This window comes from Pleurodeles waltl, chromosome 3_1, assembly GCF_031143425.1.
Source record: "Pleurodeles waltl isolate 20211129_DDA chromosome 3_1, aPleWal1.hap1.20221129, whole genome shotgun sequence".
NCBI classification, from domain to species: domain Eukaryota; kingdom Metazoa; phylum Chordata; class Amphibia; order Caudata; family Salamandridae; genus Pleurodeles; species Pleurodeles waltl.
Genome location: NC_090440.1, coordinates 732,225,792 through 732,244,532, shown reverse-complemented (window position 1 = coordinate 732,244,532; position 18,741 = coordinate 732,225,792). Strand labels below are relative to the sequence as shown.

The 18,741-nt window shown below is 40.6% G+C and overlaps 1 protein-coding gene across 1 annotated transcript in view; it reads left to right on the top strand.

The window, feature by feature from the left end:
• The window catches only part of DCDC1 (doublecortin domain containing 1), a 1,098,140-nt gene that overhangs the window by 206,818 nt on the left and 872,581 nt on the right, over positions 1-18,741 (top strand). Inside the window, exon 7 of the mRNA XM_069223476.1 lies at positions 3,389-3,482. Within this exon, the coding sequence (XP_069079577.1) occupies positions 3,389-3,482 (94 nt within the window). The remainder of the gene's footprint in view (positions 1-3,388; positions 3,483-18,741) is intronic.

The window sequence follows — 18,741 nt, the reverse complement described above, 5'->3', positions numbered from 1 at the left end:
TGTTTTTTTAGGTTACAGTTTTATTTGACTAACAAGTTCTCCTCATGTTGGTATTCTTTCATGATACGTCACATGGCTTTCTTAAACATGGTACTCTCTTGTTGCACTTTTGGGCTTACACCCTTTGTGGTCTTGCTTCATCAATCACCTTCTGTGCACAATTTTCTGGTGAACTTCTGTATTATTGGATTTTTCTTTAGCACTCGCAAAGATTTGGAGGTGATGCGTGGAGGATGTCATGTTCTATAGGATATTGGATTGCTTGACATATATCTAGTACATACCATATAATTTGCAGCTTTGCAAAAGTCACATGTAGTGATGAAACATGTGTTGGCTGTTCATGAACTATTTGACAAAGCAAGGATTGATTCATTTGACTGAAATGATTGTGTAGCAACTTTGCAAGAAGATTTTGACATTCGCCAATCAATAAAGACTGCATTTGGACTGAGAACTTCATGACTTTCTGCATTCAAGTTATACTGCACCAGAAAATTGAGTGCTAGGGTTCTTTGTGGTTTATTGCATCGTATGTGCCCGGTTGAGTACATAGTTATGCCCTGGAGTAGTAAGGCATAGGTAACCATTCAGCACCAACTTTGATCTCACTGATCAGTACAGTACTGCTAGCTTTACTATTGGACACTCATAGAATGTGCAGTGTAATTTACCAGTACTACACTCTTTTTCATTTCGTTTGCTTTGTATAGCATTAGGTATTAGGTCAAGGCAAAACTAGAAGTTGTTAGAAGTTGTCCAGGCACAACCTACAAGGTTGATCAAACTTGCCCGTAACAGTATAAAAATTCTCAATTGATCCATTTGGGAATAAAAAAAATTAATGGTATGCAACCGTAACTCAGTCGCACAACATTTATACATACTACTGCGAATCAGTATTTGGAAGGGATGCCCTTAACATGCCCTTTCCAAATACCAATTCACAGACACAAACTGCAATTCTGTAGAATCACAGTTTGGTGTTTGAGAACACAAAAATACAATTTGTGCTGAACAAACAACACAATTCTGCAGATTGGGTATTTTGCTCCTTTGCAACCATAAAAAAGCTTTATACATGGGCCTCTACTGATAAAGTAAATCCAACCAGGAACTTCAAACCCACCCATGGGTTGGTTGTAACCTCCCACATTTTTCTCTGGTGCTGTGACATTACAACATACTACTTATCTGACTTCTACTCTACTAGGGCCAAATTTTGTAATGGAATACTGTGAATGTGTAAGTACTGGAATACTAATCATTTTGGCAATCAACAAACTGAATGATAGTGGGTCAGATTAAATAAACATTTTAACATTTCCAAAGTATTTCATTCAGTGTTGCTTTTTTGAAAGAACAAAAGCCATTTTAGCATTTTATCAACTCCTAAAATGGTTTTACAAATGGATACCGATTCACAATTTGCAAGTGACGTGTTGTAGGCTTTCCTTCCAAATTGTGATTTGAAATATGCTGTATCACTGTTATGCAACTGAAATCTGCAAAACATTGAAAAACTCCAGCCTTCTGAGTCGGGGTAATCAGGCATTCACAAAAGGGAAGATGCCCCTGCAGTCCAATGGACCCTATAAAAAAAGTCAAGAGGACCACTGGCAATTCTTAAACAATTTTTAAAAAAGAAAAAATAATTTGTAGGCACCCCCATTTCCTTTAACAAAGTACGGTTCATTAAAAAGGTGTTCTTTATTGAGAGGCAATCACAGACAATGTGGTCTGCTGACCCTAGCAGATCACATTCCTGTGATGATCTTCAATCAGAGTAAGGTGCAATTTGAGACCTAGCTTATGAATATTAATGAGGTAGGTGTAGCCGGGTGGCTGTTGACCCGGCTACTCGCGGCCCTGACGGATCGGCCGAAGGGTGCCCAGGGGGCACCGCCAGGGATAACCGGAACAGGAAGATGTAGGAAACCCAGATATCCGTGTTTCCGACGAAATAAAGGACTGACGAACAACGCTAGTGGGGTCGGAAGAGGAGATGGAGGAACAGTTTGAGAACGGAGCCCCTGGGCGAGGATGACCAGAGACAGCACACAGAGGAACCGAAAAGGACGAGCATCTAACGCCACGGGGCACGGAGGCCCCTGAAGGACCCATTGTCTGCCACTTCCCTGGAGGGGAGTGACTAAGGCAGGTACATTCCTGCTTTTACAGCGGCTACTGGGCACTCCTCGGGAGGGAGGAGGGAGCGGGAGGTGGAAAGGGCTAGACGGGGACGTCCTCCACTCTACCAGTTGGGAGTGGAAGACAAGAGCAGAAAAACCTACCTTGGATACATATGTATACATAGTATTTTTTTTCTTTTTTTTTTTCGTCTTTCTTCATTCTGTTCTAGTCTCATTGTTGGTGCAAGCAAAACCTACTCCCCCTAACCCACCACAATTAAGCCGTCAGGAGGGTTGTGAAGACAACAGTCCTCCTATCGCTACCTGACTATTATTTCTTACTTTTCCCCCTTATTATTTATTTGCATTTTGGAAGACCGGGGAAACTGGGAGCACAACACTATTGGGTGAGATCTCGTACAGGACTGGTGGTCACCACAACAACCTTCCCACCTCACAACACCTCCTCCTTTCTAACCCATACCCGTAGCCCCAAAGTAGTCGACTTACCTTTCCTTTTCTCTTTCCCGGTTCCTTCCTTGGCCAACCCGACACCGTTGGATCTTCATTACTTCGGACACTCAGTCCCAGGAAGACCCACCTGGAAAGAAGAGAAGAACAGACATCAGACACCAGAGTAATTGAGACTTAAACCTAACAGCCAGTGTAAAGGAGAGATACAGAAGAAAAATAAAGGCTTCAACTAAAACCCCATATATCCCGACTTGTTTCCATTCTGTTCGCATTCCGCTACACCCACCCCTCCTACAGTAGGTCAGACTGCAACCCTTTTTATGCATTAAAATGTTCTCGGTCACAAAAATACTGGTTGCAAATTGTGATCATTGTTTTTCGTTCAGAAAAAACATACATACGGCCCTTTATTCTCAATAATTATTAATATCTTCACTGGATGAGGAAATAACTTTCAATGTGTTTTTTGGAGTTCATTGTATTGTTACTGTTGTTATCTTAACTAGCCCTCACACACACCTACTGTAAACTGAAATCATGCTAAAGTATTGTTCTGTGCTCACAAGTTCTTCACCTTCAAAAGATAGAACAGCAACATAAAACGTGTTATTTTAAAAACAAGTTTTAGGTGTGTAATGTGCTAACATGAAGCGTTAGAGATTATGTTTTGGTCAAAATAATAGTACACTTTGATATGTTACTCCATGCCTAATATTATTAATTTTGTGTAATCTTAAATGTGAGATAGCTCTATAAATTGATGACAGTTTCATGTGATTAAGTTTTTAGATGAGTGCACCTCCAAAATGGGACTGAGTTCACCAGCAAGATGGCTGTATGATAGCAGCGGACACAAACTTGAAGATCTCACAGATGGTAGGTAGCTTTTGATATGAATGAATTCTGCAATGGTAGTGTAGACCTTAGGAAATGCTGGGGACAGTTTTATTTCCCACCTGACAAGCTAATTTTTCCTAGTCATTTTTTTCGGATTTGCCTCAAAGTTAGCTGTATAATCCTCAGATATTCTTTGAAACATTTACAGATGCCTGTTTATTATTTCCATTAAAGACCTGAATACAATTACACTACAAAAGGGGGGCCCCTGTCCACCTTTAGCACATGTCAAATTAAGACATTTTGATAACTGTCAGAGGTGAACAATTTATTATATTTTGGCTGCCCTTCACAAGATTTTACAGGAGGCCAATATTTTGCCTTACTTTTTTCTTGAAAAACTATTAGACAAATATACTGGAAGGTATTACAACCATGTCACACTATATTGTGAAGCCTCCCTTCCTCTGATTGGGGATTTCAACAATTCACAATGTATAGATTCTCATATTATATAGTGGATAGAATAAATGTGGACAGAATAAATATGACCTATCAAATTTGAAATTCATCAAATGCCAGACTGGAAAATAACTTAGCTACTGGTTAGCCTTGTAAAAGTTTTGTAAAACAAATGTTAATGTTGCAACTATTCTTATGAAAGCAGAAGAAAAACATTTCTTCATACTCCCAGATATTATGATTGGATCCATATTTTTAAATAAAGCTTAGTACCTACTTCCCCTCTGCCTCTCTTTGCAAAAATAAACTACATGGGTAAGCTAAGCCAGTAGTCCAAAATTGAAATATGTTTTGGTATACCTAATGATATGATAAATTTACCGTCGGTGCACCCTAGAAGTGCCCTTTTGCTGTTGGACTCTTACAGGGTATGTAAGCTACGTTGCTGTGTCCTAGTTATACAATGGTTTTGTGGGTATGTGTCTGTTAGGGTTAGCATATACCTCACATGGTTTCAATGCCACAAAATGTGAATGACTTCTAAAACCACCCTAAAATATGAGCTAGATAACAAATTCTGGAGAAGGGGTTGAACTTGGTGAGGGGGCTATGTCTGGAGATTTTTACTGCTGAGAATGGGAAGGACCAACATCAATTCGCTCCAAGTGGGTCAATTGTGAGGCCTTAGAGCAAGGTCAGACTGGCCGTACCACATATAGGGCATTTGCCCTGGAGGCTGGAAGGGTGGTGGGCCACTTTTGTTACTAGGGGACTGGTTTTGTAGCAATGCAGCAGTTTTAAAAGCATTGCAAACTTCTTGTATATCCAACAGTTTTCAGGCAACAATAAAAGTGCCAAGACAACTCTGGTGATTAATGTACCTGCTGCAGAGAGATCGGGGATTTGTCTAGTGGCAGTTTTGACTCATCTAAGGTAGCACAGAGGGTTAATATGCCTGCTACAAAGAAAGTGTACTATGCAAATCACAGAACAGCAGTTTGTGTGCATAGCTCAGTGGGATACTGCTTTTGTCACACATATCCTTTTGTTACTGTGCAGTTCATACATTACACTCAAAATCTAGCACAGTGACTATGAAGTGCCATGACAGTGTTGCATGCAAACTGCATGGTACAGGCTGGAAAGTTATGTTTTTTCCTAGTCTTTGATTATCCTAATTTTGCTAAAAATGATTTGTTTGTTAGAAATAAATTGTTATTAGTGAAGTCAACCCTAACCACTGAGTTACATTCTAAATCCTGAGTTTATGCTTCCCTTGACCAAGCACTCTTAAAAGAAAAAAAAAAAAAAATGTCTGCCAGTACGGATGACATATGAATCCTACACATTGTAGTCCCCTTTGTCTTATCTAACATTTTTTGTACATTGATATAGACATGTGGTTTATTGTCTCTGTATGTGTGTGATGTAAAGTACTCCAACACCCTACGCTGGTAAGAGAGGCGCTATAAAACAAATGAAATAAATGTTAGAAAGGGGCCATGGAGAAAAGTGAGGCATTGTTAGAGAGAAATGGTGAGGAAATCACTGAAGCGTCCCAATAAAGATTGCTATATCCTGGTGCTCTGTAAGGTCATCATTTTCCATGCTTTAAAAACGTTTACAATTGAATATGTAATGTAATGTGTTGTAGAATACACAGTTTTTGCAATTTTTTCAAAATTTTCTTGGGGAGGAGAGTCCCCTTAAGCCCCATTGTAATGGTCAGGCTCGCTCGCCATGTAGGCTGTGGGGGCTGGTCTGACAAATTTCTTGGTGCTGAAATGTTGAGCATAAATATCGAAAAAAAAAATTTGAAGGGAAGTATTCTATAGTTAAGTATGGGTTTACCATGCTTAACTTCACATTTATGTACCTTAATGATGTACGTCTTCAAGGCACAAAGTAGATGGGTTAGTAATAGTAAATCTATGCTTACCTACAAACACATACCTTCACAATATTTTAGTTCTCTGCACTTGTGCCTGAATATTTAGGCCCCATGATATATTTTCCTCAATGTGCTTATTGAAGAAAATAATTAGTGAAGTTATAAACTGACTTTTAACCTGACTTTTTTGCTTGACACACTATTTTTATTGAGGAGTCGCAAAGCACTCCTTGCATCCATTAATAAGCTCAAATTCATGATAACTGTGAGCAGGGTGGATACACTCACACACAAAAAAATATCTCTAGTATATGTAAAGAGTTTTTGTCCAGGGTATACCAATATGGATTTTCTCTCATTTTAAATACTTTTAAATTGTGAACATTAATCAGTGTACATCATTTATTAATAAAGGTTCTTCATGGATCACTTTTTATCTTCTTTAAAAACTATATTAAACGAGTGAAAATCTGTTTTTGCTATTTTTGTTGTTGTGCAAATGTTTTTTTCTTTTAGGGGTCTGGAGCGCACTCTTTATTTCTCCATTCCTTATTATGTAAATGGTAGAAGCATGTGCTTCATCTTGGCACTGTCATACAAATTCTGTAATAAAACCTTATTAATTACAGTTTAGACATATTAACCTTTTATTTAAGTCATTCACCCAAAATGGTGTTATTGATTTGCTGACTGACATAGTATTTGCGAGCCTGTCATGTGACCTAATCCTGCGTTTTGATATGTGGCAAACACCTAGAATATGGCCGTGAGTGTTTTTCAACACAGATTTCAATTTCTGATTGGCGCCCTTCCTTGCAGAGTGGCCTGCTCCAATCTAATAAAAATGTTTACAAAATGGTTTTATGACTTGGAACATAACTATTTCTGTGTTGACATCGAAACAGCTGTGATGTCCAGTGTAACTGGGTGAGAGTTGTCATATAGCCTAATAGGGTTATTCATCACCCCTGTGCCTCGCCTGGACAATTATAATTAAATGATGCTTTGCGGAGAAGGACTTCACTTAAAGCACTGACCTTCCTGCAACAGTCCGGTTTGCTCCTGAATTGCGTTGCATTTGGAATGCCTTTTTGTTGTACTAAAACATCTGTTTACGGCTGGAAGCGAGGTAGACATCTTGCGAGTCCCCAATTGCTGCGAGCTGCCATGTTACCAGATCATTTGAAGCATTCCCTTGGTAAACATAAACTTCTATAAACACCCTTTTTCGAGCATAGAGGGGAGTGCTCCATAAAACAAGCATCTTCTATGAAATTATTTGCACACCATTAAATTTCTTTCACTCCAAAATATATTTCAGTGACCTGATTGCTGCGAAATTCATGCCAAGGATGTACATCTTCCACTTCAACACTCTTCCAGAAAACAGAAAATTCATCTCTCGCACAAGCACTGGTCCTCTCTCAATAAAATAAGAACAGATTACACCATGATCAATTAATCTTGGTGTGACCTCTTCCTCAAAGTGTCTGTCACTCTTGGGACAAATTAATAAGGAAGCACAGAGCAGTGGATTGTGCCTCAGCACAACGATTGTGACTGCATCAGACTATGGATGTGCATCACATTAAAGAATAACAGAACTGTCCACAGTACGTGAGCTAGTTCAAGATGTTAGCAAAGATTGTCAAAGAGGTCCTGTCAGTATTAAAACTCAGTGTGAAGATTAACCTGCCATACCTCTACTTCCCCCATGGGCTTAAAGTAGGGCCTAGAAATCCCTGTTCAGTAGTCTGCTCATGCGTAAATAGTAACAGCGTAGCGCTTGATTCATAGTCATTGTGAGTGCAGGGAAGCTCAACACAAAAAAATGATGGGTGCAATGCTGAACATTGTCAAACATTCACCCACTGTCAGAGATCTGGGTTTAATCCATTGTTATTTTGCTCACCACACCAGGAGGACCTGGCCTGGAAGTTTGGGCTGGATTGTTCCAGTGGAGAGCAGGCTCAAGACTGATTTGCATATAGCTGGGTCCACACTAGAGAGGCATGGTGAGAAAAAGAACAATGAAATAAACCCAGATCTGTGACTGGGTGTGTGTTTGAAATGTTTCAGCACTCCGTCCATCATCCCTTTGTGTTGCTAAAGTTGCCCTAAGTGGGAAGAGTATGATCAGATGTTGGTCCCTTACTGTGCCAGTGGATTCAAGCTAGCCTGACTGATGAGGGGTGATACCCTAAAACCGGTCCCAGGATGCTTGTTTCCGGTCCAGGGAGGACCTGGCCTGGCAGTTCAGGCTGGACTGTTCCCATGGGGAGCAGGGTCAAAACTGATTTGCATATGGCTGGGTCCAAACTGGATGGCATAGTGAGCTAAAGAACGATGGATCTAACCCAGATCTGTGACAGGGGGTGTGTGTTTGAAAAGTTTCAGCACTCCATCCATCATCCTTTTGTGTTGCAGGAAACACCTGGCCTACCACTGGGAGGAGGCCCAAAATCCAACAATGGTGGACAGTGTTCTCATAAGGAAATACCCCCATGCAATTGTATCGGAGTCCACTTTGCATTGCAATTATGATTATAGAAGAGGTCACAAAAATAGCTAAGGTTTTTAGTTTAATTCCAATGTTCACTGGAAAAATAGGAACAAATGCCTGTTGTGCTTCAAGGAAGCCTTCTTTGATTTTAGACGTAGGTCTCTTGAGCCAAACCATTTGGCTTTACTCGGGCATCTATCTGACTGTCTCACATTAATAATATTACTTGATCTCCCACCAATCAGCCTTATCTGTTATGCAAAATGTTCAGTGGTGCCTAGTCCATTAGCTGCACCACTTTCCATTCACCACTCAGGAAGTCATTAACCAAGCCTTGGGTCTGAACTCAGGCCAACTGAGCTAAGACTCTAAAAAAAGGTCCTACCAGACTCCTCCTCCTGTTGATTCGTAGAGGAGGCACAGGGAATTGTTACAACAAGGGGAAGGTCTCTGCTGGATTTTGAGTCGATTTTGAGTACTTAGAAAATGTTTACAGGGTAATCTTGGTTCCAAGAGTATCAGCCATCTTCATTTGTGCATTAATGAACACCTAACCCACTCATCCAAGACATCATGAATATGGTAAATGATTCCCCGTATCAAGGTTCAATACCCATTTCTCAAGACAAGTCATAATAACCCATCTGATGAAAAAGTTAGAATCTCAGAATTTTTGGGAATGGACAAAAGGCTGAAAAGGTGACTGTGGGGCAAAAAAAACAGAACATATCGCCTTGTTCCGAGTAACATAAGCAGCCATGTTGAAATGGGGAAAACCCATTTCAGTACGAATGCCCATCTATAGCACAGTGGGAAAGAGAAGCAAACAAAAGGCAAATAAAGTTATAGAAGGGCTGAGGAATGGGGCAACAAACATCAGTGGGGAGCACGGAAGGAGCTGGGTTGGGAACAGCCACGCAATCCATGGAGTTCAAAGGAAAAAAGTAGCACCCTGAATGCAAGCAATATCCACAGCTGAATGATATAAGTCAACAAATAACAACAATGTGAGACCTACATGCTCCTGGGTAGGACAAACATAGAAGAAAGCCATCAAATCAATTGGAGCCAACTGAGATCAAGAACAATACCATCCAATCAAGACCAGGGAGACGACCCTAAGCCCACTTATGTATATTGGAAATAATAGGTCTGACCAGCACACAGCTAATCTGTCTGTAGCCATGACCTAAAAATAGAGGTCAGACACACCCAGGATATTAAAGCTGCCTTTACAGGAATACATGAGATCCTGCTGAATCACTTGGGGAAATTAGTTGGGAAGACTGGAATAGCTTGAAACAATGTATTTTTACATAATAGCGTGCGTGCCTTTTAGTACTTCATATATGTGAATGACACACATCCACCTTCAACTGGACAGAAGCTCTGGACACTGAAAAAGAATTACGTTACTTAGGCTCATTTACTTGTGTGTCAAGGAAAATATTGAATCTCAAATCTCTAAATGGGGTCAAAGCTGGTAGTGTTGTGATTGGAAGCACGTCATAGTTATTTGACCAAAATTTTCGAAAGCAAGTTTGATCCCTAGGGATGCTAATTGTTCAACAGTGTGTACTATTATAGATGGAAGTGAGGATTTTGGGACCAGAATGTCACTGTTCTGTTCCTACTTAGCTGTTCATTTTCTGCCTGTGTAGATTTCATCATATTGCGATTTTGACTGGGATTGTCAGGGATTGACACCATGGAATCACTAGCTGGGATTATCTGAGATAGAACAGGAGCTGCCAGGACTGTGCTGGGGTGCTGGAAAACCACACTGCGCTGCAGAAGACTACGCTCCTTCCCTGGGAGAATCCAAACCTGGGGGTAGGCACATGCCTTAAAAGAACCCACCTTGCAATGCCCATGAAAAACTGTCATGATACACATGGCCTAACAACTGTGTGATCACTATGACACGCACATTGTTGAGATGCATTGATCTCACAGTTTTTATTACTATTACTTTCACTTAAGCACAAGTTGAACCTTTAAAGAGCAGATTACCACGACCTGTTATCCCTTCAATTAACATTCAGTTGTCAGATCTTCAACTCGCTGTTTTCCATTCTCCCGTGCCTTGATTAGATGTTGCATTAAAAGCACACAGATTTAAAAAAGAATTTATTCTTCATTCCAATAATTTTCAAATTTGTTCCTTTTCATTTTGAACATTCATGAAGATATAGAATCCCAAACGTTTCTAATATATGTATAGTTAGGCATGAGCTGTCAAAAAGTGAACTTGAAACATGTTTTGCTTTTGTTTTCTATACATTTCTTTGTCTTGCACATATTTCTGTAAAGCTCCAACTTTCTGACTAGGGTAATCAGACAAAAGCACCGCACCTGCCGAAGTAGGATTAGAGTGAGTTAAAAATATCGAAGTTCACATAAAACAAAGTTGTGAGGTCCAACGTTCTCCGACGGCGCCATTTTAAACAGGGTTGTCTCACTCTTACGCTATTTTTTGGGCTTCAAAAATATGTATTAGCAAGAATTTAACAGCATCACTTCTTGATTTGGTTAGCACAACACAAAAGGTCATTTTATCTTTTTGTTGTTTTATATTATTATTATTGTGTTATAATTCTTGCTCTGGTGTTTTATTGATGTTTTTCTTATAACCCTTTCCCTTTAAAGAATTATGCACCACCACCGTGGCGAATATCTTTTCCGTTTAAACTGATGTCTTTTTTGCGTTCAAGATCGTTTGTAACTTTAGATTTATGTGATTTCTTCTAAATAATTCTTATTTTGCGTTTTTTTGTTTTAATTCGTTTTGCCCCATTCCTTGTGGCTGTTTTCTATCTTTCCTGCTCTTCTCATTACCATTTTTAATCCCAGCCTTCTTCTTTCCGCTCATCCAAATTTCTTTCACGTTCTAGACTTTTAGCATTTTTTTCAATTCTTCTCATTTGCCTATGGATCTAATATTTTGTGTAAAAGAGTTTACATCTTAATACATATTACCTAATTTATTTGATAAAGACATTTTTGTTGAGTGATCAAAGTTATATAGACCTTCATTGTGAGTGGCCAGCTGCTTGGGCCCGTATTTATTGCACCCAATGAAACCTGACATGGCTAAGTGGGAAGTTGTTGGGTGAGATAAATAGCCAACAATTGCAGTTAGTCCTCAGAAGTGGGGAACAACGTGGGATTTTTTGTGTTTACTGCATCAAAAAACACGTCCTGCTAGTCCTGCCAGTGGACAGTCATGTTTTACGTGATAAACTTCGCTAGGTGTTATATCAACAAAACTGGAGAGTGTGGTGTTAGCGTTAGCCGATAAACTCATAATTCCAGTATGTGCTTTAACACGTGATGGAACAGTGCGAGGCCACTCGTAATGAGGGTCTAAGTCCTTAAAACTATCTGGAACTTCAGAAATAAGATCTGCCTGACGAAGCAGTTTATCTAACTTACAAAATCATCGTGGTTTAGAAAACAGCACATTTTGACATCCACTTATTGATATAACTTTCTTGTGCATGCTGACCTGCTGTAGACTCTCTTTACATACAGTGCAATGCGCAGGGCGATGGAGCTGGTGAACACACATAATGTGTACTGGAAAGCTACCAAACGTCCCTGCAAATGGAAGCCATTCAGAGGCAGCGAGCGTGTGATGAGTGAAGTGGTTTTGAATATCGCCTTCAGAATCCATGCTGTTACAAGGCCAGCCCCGAACATGGCGGCTCTTATTTCCCAACACAGAACCTCTTCACTCTCAATTTAACCCAAAAATCTGATGAACCCATTACTCCAAACTTGATTTCATGGAACAAGGAGTAGATATAGTTACAAATGATCAACCACGAGGCGTGAACCAAAGCAGCAAGGCATTAACAATTCACACCATTTCGATCCACTTGCCCAAGCAGAAGATGCGCCAGCATATTTAATGCACAGCTACTTCGTTCAGTTTAAGAAAAGGCATGACTCACGCTGCATTTAAGAAACTAAGGGGACTTCATTTGATTACATGCCTGCTCGCCACAGAGTGGCGGGGCTCGCTCGCGCCCGAACAATGACGGCGACCAGGTGCTCTGAAAGGGTCGCTGGAAGACAAGGGCCTCCATGTGTTCGTACCCTGCTGCAAACAATGTGCCCCTTCAAATGTTGTCACTAAATAAAGCAGCGTTCTCTTCGACTGCGTCGTGGAAATCAACCTCGTGTTCAGCAGCGGGGTAACACTCTAGGCCCCACAGGCTTACGCCGTCAGTTTAATAGGATCACCGAAAAAGCTAAGCATCTGTGAAAGATTGCTTTAAGTACAGCAGTTGCCTGCTTGTCATTCTGTTCAATTCTCTACAAAATAAATTCAGAGGGGCGTCAGCATTTAGGAAAAGAAACACTGGGGCGTTACCCTTGAGCATAGTAGGGACAGCAAAGTTCAGCAACCAGCGTGAAAACCAAGGGCAAAGCAGGCTGTCTTAGCTCAGACTCATTGCCGTTTTCATGTGGTTTCAACTTCAGCATATTGTTACGGCCAAACCTGCGAAAGTATCTGCAAATAAATTTTGCATTCTTCACTTTAAATACATTAAGTCTTTCAGTGTCCTGTGGAGGAATAGGGGCCTTCTGTTTTATTAGCATAAACTTCTCTAGAGGTAGATTTATGACTATAAGACTGGAAGGTATTAACATCTCTAGTCTGACCGTCAAGTATAGACAACCTCAGGTATTTTGTTTTTTTAAAAGGCCAAGCAAATGGCCGTGAATACACCCCAGTAGGCATCTCACTCGACCACGATTTTATGCTGTTTTGCCATTTTTTGTGTGTAATTGATTTTTTATTCGTTTATCACAGTTATAACACCAACATTAATAGCCATTCATACTAATAAGAACAACAGTAACCCGATCACTACCCCTCCCATCCCGACATTCCAGCCAGTTCATATTCCTTAGTGTGCCAGTAAATCGATTTCTTGTTCCCTTTGGCCATAAAAGTTCTGGTATTTGCAGTGGCAGCTCCATCTGGGTGGGGAGCGTAGTGTCCACATCTGGAGCCCGTACCGTCAGGGCCTATGGCTTATCCACCCTATAATCCCCAATTACCCCATATTTTCTCAAATTTGTTTGCACACCCTTGTCCCTTATATACCTCTTTTTCCAGCGCTCTGCAGTATTCCATTCTCATCTCCCACTCTGCGTGTGAGGTGGGAGTTCCTGATCCCCATTTCTGTGCGATATCTCATTTCACTACAATACATCCCAAATTAACTAGGCGTTTTTGATGTCATGTGTGATCTGTGTTCTTCCACACTCCCAGCAGTGCCATTTTCAGTGTCAAGTTCAGCATGTTGTCCATGGTTTCTTCCAGAAATCTTCCCCCCCCTCCCAGAAAGGACGGATACAGGAGCAGGTTCATAGTGTGTGCAGGAAGGTGCCCTTCATTCCACAGCCTCTGAGGCAATGTGCACCCACTATTTTGCCTATCCTATGAAGTAGGGTACTAGTATAGTAGACTTTGTGGAGAAGCTTAAGTTGTCAGAAGCTAGCGTTAATGGCCACCCCAGCAGGGTGCACCAGTGCTTGTTGCCAGTCCCCCTCATCCAATTTCCCCAGGTCATGTTTGTATATTCCTCATAAGGGTGCCATACTTCAGCGAGGTAAGTTTCTTGCTTACTTTCGCATTCAGGTGTCTGGTTTCAAGAGGGGATGCTTCCTGTGTTTCAGTGTCAGGTGCTATGCACGCCCTGAATACATGACAGAGTGTAGCGTATTGCAACATCTGTGTTTCTGGCATCTAGTAAGTTAGTCTTAAATGCGCAAAGGGCACCACTCCATTTGCGTCCCACACGTCCGCCAAGCTGGATAGCCCTATTGCATTCCAAACTGAGAAGCCCTTTAGTGTCACAACTGCCTTTAGCCTGGGACCCTCCCACAGGGGCCTTTTGGGGGTGAGTCTACATTTCCAGCCCATTTCCATCGTTAGTCTCTGCCATATCGTTACTACTATTTTGATTGCCAGGAAAATGTTTGGCGGTAGTTTACCACCATAGAGTGCATGCATATAACTATTTTCCCCAAGTGCCATCCTATCCTGTCAAAATGCCAGGTCATCCCATTCCACACGTGCCCATTCGTGTACCACACTAACGTGTGCCGCCTCATAGTATTTTTTTAATGTCCGACAGGGATATGCCTCCCTCGCATTTGGATCTCTGTAGAACTCTCAGGGCAATCCTGGGTGGTCCCCCTGCCCAGAGTAGGGTGTGAAGCAGGTAGTCCACCTTGCCAAAGAAATGGTCTGGGATCCTATATGGGCTATATTGTAGGATATACAGAAGGTGCAGTTGCGCCACCATCTCAAACAGTGCAGCTTTACCTAATAGCGACAGCAGGAGTGTCTGCCAGTGTCCCACCTCCTGTTCTGATCTTTTTCTTTGAGGTTCGAGATTAGCTTTGTAAAACATGTCTGGGTTCTGCATGATCCACAAACCTAAGTACTTAAACTGCCGTTTTGATATGGCAAGAGAGTTTTACTTCTTTTGTAGTGCATGGTGATATGCATTTTCAGATCAAAGATCCCTACTGTTCCTTGAAAGAATATCACATAGAAGACTCTATACTCGTGTTTGTAGTTTATATCACTTATCTAATGTGTAGTGTACAATTTCAGGGATGATTTACTTAATCCCCAAAAAACAGTAATGTAGTTGCTTTATGATGTATTTCATCTTGGGTAGTTGTGATTAAATAGTGCTTTTGAATTCTATTACAACATCCTTGATTTTTGGAATGACCGATGTGTTTGTAAACCTGAACAGAGAGAGTTTTAACTCTAGCAGAATTCATTCGCAGAGAACTAATTCCTGCAGAAATAGTGCATTTTAAAAATCTAAGCACTGTGCTGTTCAGAAAAGCTTGTTATTCTTTACATTGAACCACTATACCATTTGGTGAGATTGGATATTACACTGTGTATGCACTTGCTACACAATAGGCATCACTGTATTGTGTGCCACCATGATGTGATCAGACAAAGGCGTGGGCAGCAGCATGGTGGTGATAGCAATCTGTGATTTCACTGGATAATGTTACAACCAGCTATCTCAGGCCCTTCTACTTAAAAAAAACATTTTTACACAGCCTGGCATCTCAACTCTTAGAGGTGTACTAGAAATGAATGTCATCAGCCCTGCTGCCGCTTCGCATCAGAGTGGTAGTAATCTCATTGCTTCCAGGATTCCTGGTTATTCTAATATGAGCAGAATACCTCTTTGTCTAATAAAGACAAACAAAAATATATTTTGCAGAAATAGCAACTAACCAATCTGAAAGCATATTGCAAATACCAACTAAAGTGATAGATGCCAATCCAGCTGCAGTATGTTTATGGGCAAAGATTTCCATACATTGTTTTCTGTTTAGGTGAATGGACAATTGGTGACCACGACTTGTGTGGCCACAGTAGGCATTGGCTCAATTTTTTTGTTTGTTTCATTATTTAGCAGTAATACCAATTCAATTGGAGTTGTTGCGCAAACCATTAGTGGTGGAACATAAGCAATGAATGGAAGGTATTTAACATGTTTAGAAGTAATAGACCGATTTGCTTGAAATACACTGGTGTATGGATATGAATAACTTATATACATAGGTTAACTAGTAACTGAACATAGGTTTGAACTATACATGTTCATTTCAAGGCTGTACGTATTTACGTCAGAATGGATCAGTTATCCTTCAAGCTTTCAGAATGCTACTAGTGAGTTCTGTTCTTTCAATTTTGAACTGAAGATAAAGAAAGGGCTGGATGCTGGATGTTGTGGAGTTCAAGGGTGGAGGGCTGAAAATGCAGAAGGCCTGGAACGTGGATGCAGCTCATGTTGGGTTTGATGCAGTTAGAAATTTGTGATTGGTGGATCTGTGGTTCAGAGTTAGTGTGAAGCTTGAAATGGTGATAGAGATGGGTAGCTTGATATGGTGATGGAGAGATAGTGGCCAGGTCATTTACTGATTTGAATACTTGGGTTAGTAGTTTTTATTCAGCTCTGTTTTTAGCAATTAAGCAGCCAGCCTCATGACAAGCACGGTGAGGTGGAGCAGCTGCTAAGTAGATCATTCTGAGTGTGGGTAGCAATGTGTATAACTTAAACTGTAATACAAAACTATTAGAGTAGTCCAGTCTACTGAACACTAATGAGTTGACAAGCTTTGGATGTAATTAATGATATTCATGAGTGGATCTTGCATACATTGACTATTTGAAATCATTCTGCAGTGGCTGTACTAGTATTGAAGCCTTCCATCTTCCTGACTTGGCTGAAGAGAACTCCAATGTTTTTAGCTGATGGGGTAAATTATAGAGAGTCAATAGGAGAAGGCTATAGGCGTTAAGATAGAAAGGTGCAGAACTGTCGGAAAAGCAAAGGACATTCGTTTAGTGGAGTTCAGCATCAGAAACCTAAGTGCCATTCAGTGTTAGAGGCTGTGAGGTAGTCTGAAGTGTGCCTTGACTTCAGATGAGAGGTAAAGCTATGATGAAGAAAATTATTTGGGTCTCATTAGTGAAAAGGTTGTATCCGAAGCCACACAAAGAGAGAATGTCAAAGAAAGAGGTGGTGTATAGTGAGAAAAGACAAGGCTCAACAAGTGAGCCATATGGGACGTGCACTAGAAATGGGGTGGGTGCAGATGTCTTTGAGTCCCAAGAACCTGTACATGAGTGGCTGGAGAGATGAACAGTGAAATAGTTGTGCACTAAGAAAGGTAAGTCCAGAGATTACTCTTCAGAAAATGATCAATAGTATCAAATGCAGAGGATAACTTCAAAAGTAAGAGTATTAAAGAGATTTTGTACTGTACAGAGTTGAAGACGTTAGACGTGTCTGAGTGTTGTTTAAGTGAAGTGGAGAGTATAAAAACCTGATCGGAGGGAGTTGTGGCTTACTAAGTCATTTTAAGAAAGTTAGAGTGGATGCCACTGATAACTAGGCAATCTAATATCTTGGAGAATAAGAAGAGTTGAGAGAGTGGGGAACAGTTCCTATGAGATGAAGGATCAGTATTTGTTTTTTGCTTAGGTGAGGAAGATCCACTGCAGATTTTTAATATGTCCGACATATGCCACAGAGTAACTAAAAAGTATGGGAGACAGAGTATCACATTGGATGTGTGAGCTAAGGGTGTGAAGGTATGAGGTCTAAAAGGGTTGAACTGCACAAGATGTGTTAGCAGATTTGATTATTGGAATGAGTTCATTTGGGAATCTTGTGCCGAAATGAGAATGTGGAGAAATGTGGTTGGGCTGTGTAGGAGTCTAGTAGTGGAGCACTAAGTAGAGCAATGAGGGTGTCCACACTATTAGTTATTTTTAAAGAGAAATATGCAGCAAAAGATGGATGAGGAGGAGAGAGTATGGTGTTGTTGTGTGTGCAAGTCACTGGGGGTAAGGGTGGAGTGAGGTGATAAGTGTCTAAAAGTAGGATGATTTGGCATTGTTGAGGGTAATGTAGAGTATTCTAATGTCATGCTTGTATTCCCTGAGGTAGGCGGTGCACGTGTTCTTTCATCATTTGCGTAGAAGTGTTTTTTTTTAATTCGATTTTCTGAAGATAGGAATGTTCATTGTTGTGTTTGCTGGTTGATGGTGAGAAATGTGTAGTGGACAGTGTTTGGTCCATGGTGCTTTTAAGAGGTGAGATGATGTGCTGAGTAGAGGTAATGTGCAGTATTTGTCAATTTGGAACAGCTATGCAGGGTGTGGGTTTGGGGAGTGTTTCATTTTGGAAAAGGGGCTTGTGGAGAAGGAAGCACAGGAGAGCTATAAACTTGCATGTGTATTAAGTCATTGCGTGGTTTGGAATGTGATAGTTTGCTATGAATGAGGTTGAGATTGTTTTCCATTGCAATGTGTTTTTATGAAATGATTGGTGAACAAAGAGTGGTCAGAGAGAAATGACAACAGGGTGTATTAGAGTTACATTCCAGCTTCCTGACCCTTATTATTTTTGTTCTTGAGTAGATACAGATTCCCCTCTAAACTAGGTAGCTGTAAGAGCAGCCATTTGCCAGCGTCAAGGTAAACAGTTAGAGCTCCACAAGGTTTATCTTTGTAATGGACTCTCTGCAGGGTTGTCCAATGTCTCACTACTGTTTAATCTGGCTATAGAAACATTTACCTGGGATGGCTACATCAAGAGGTGTACGGTCCCTGGGACATACAGGTGGGATAAGTGGATACCATAGTATCCTTGGCACATTGAACTATGCATTCAAGCCTAAAACAAACATCAGAAGTATGTGTTCAAATGTCATTATTTATTTAGCACAAACTTTATTGTATTTTTTGCTGCATTTGTTCTCGCTGCCGCTTGACAGCGCATCAGATTTAGAGCATTATTTGCAATAAGGATAGAGTATCTTAGACAATTGCAGGGAATTTGAAACACTAAGCATATCAAATGTGATCTTTATTC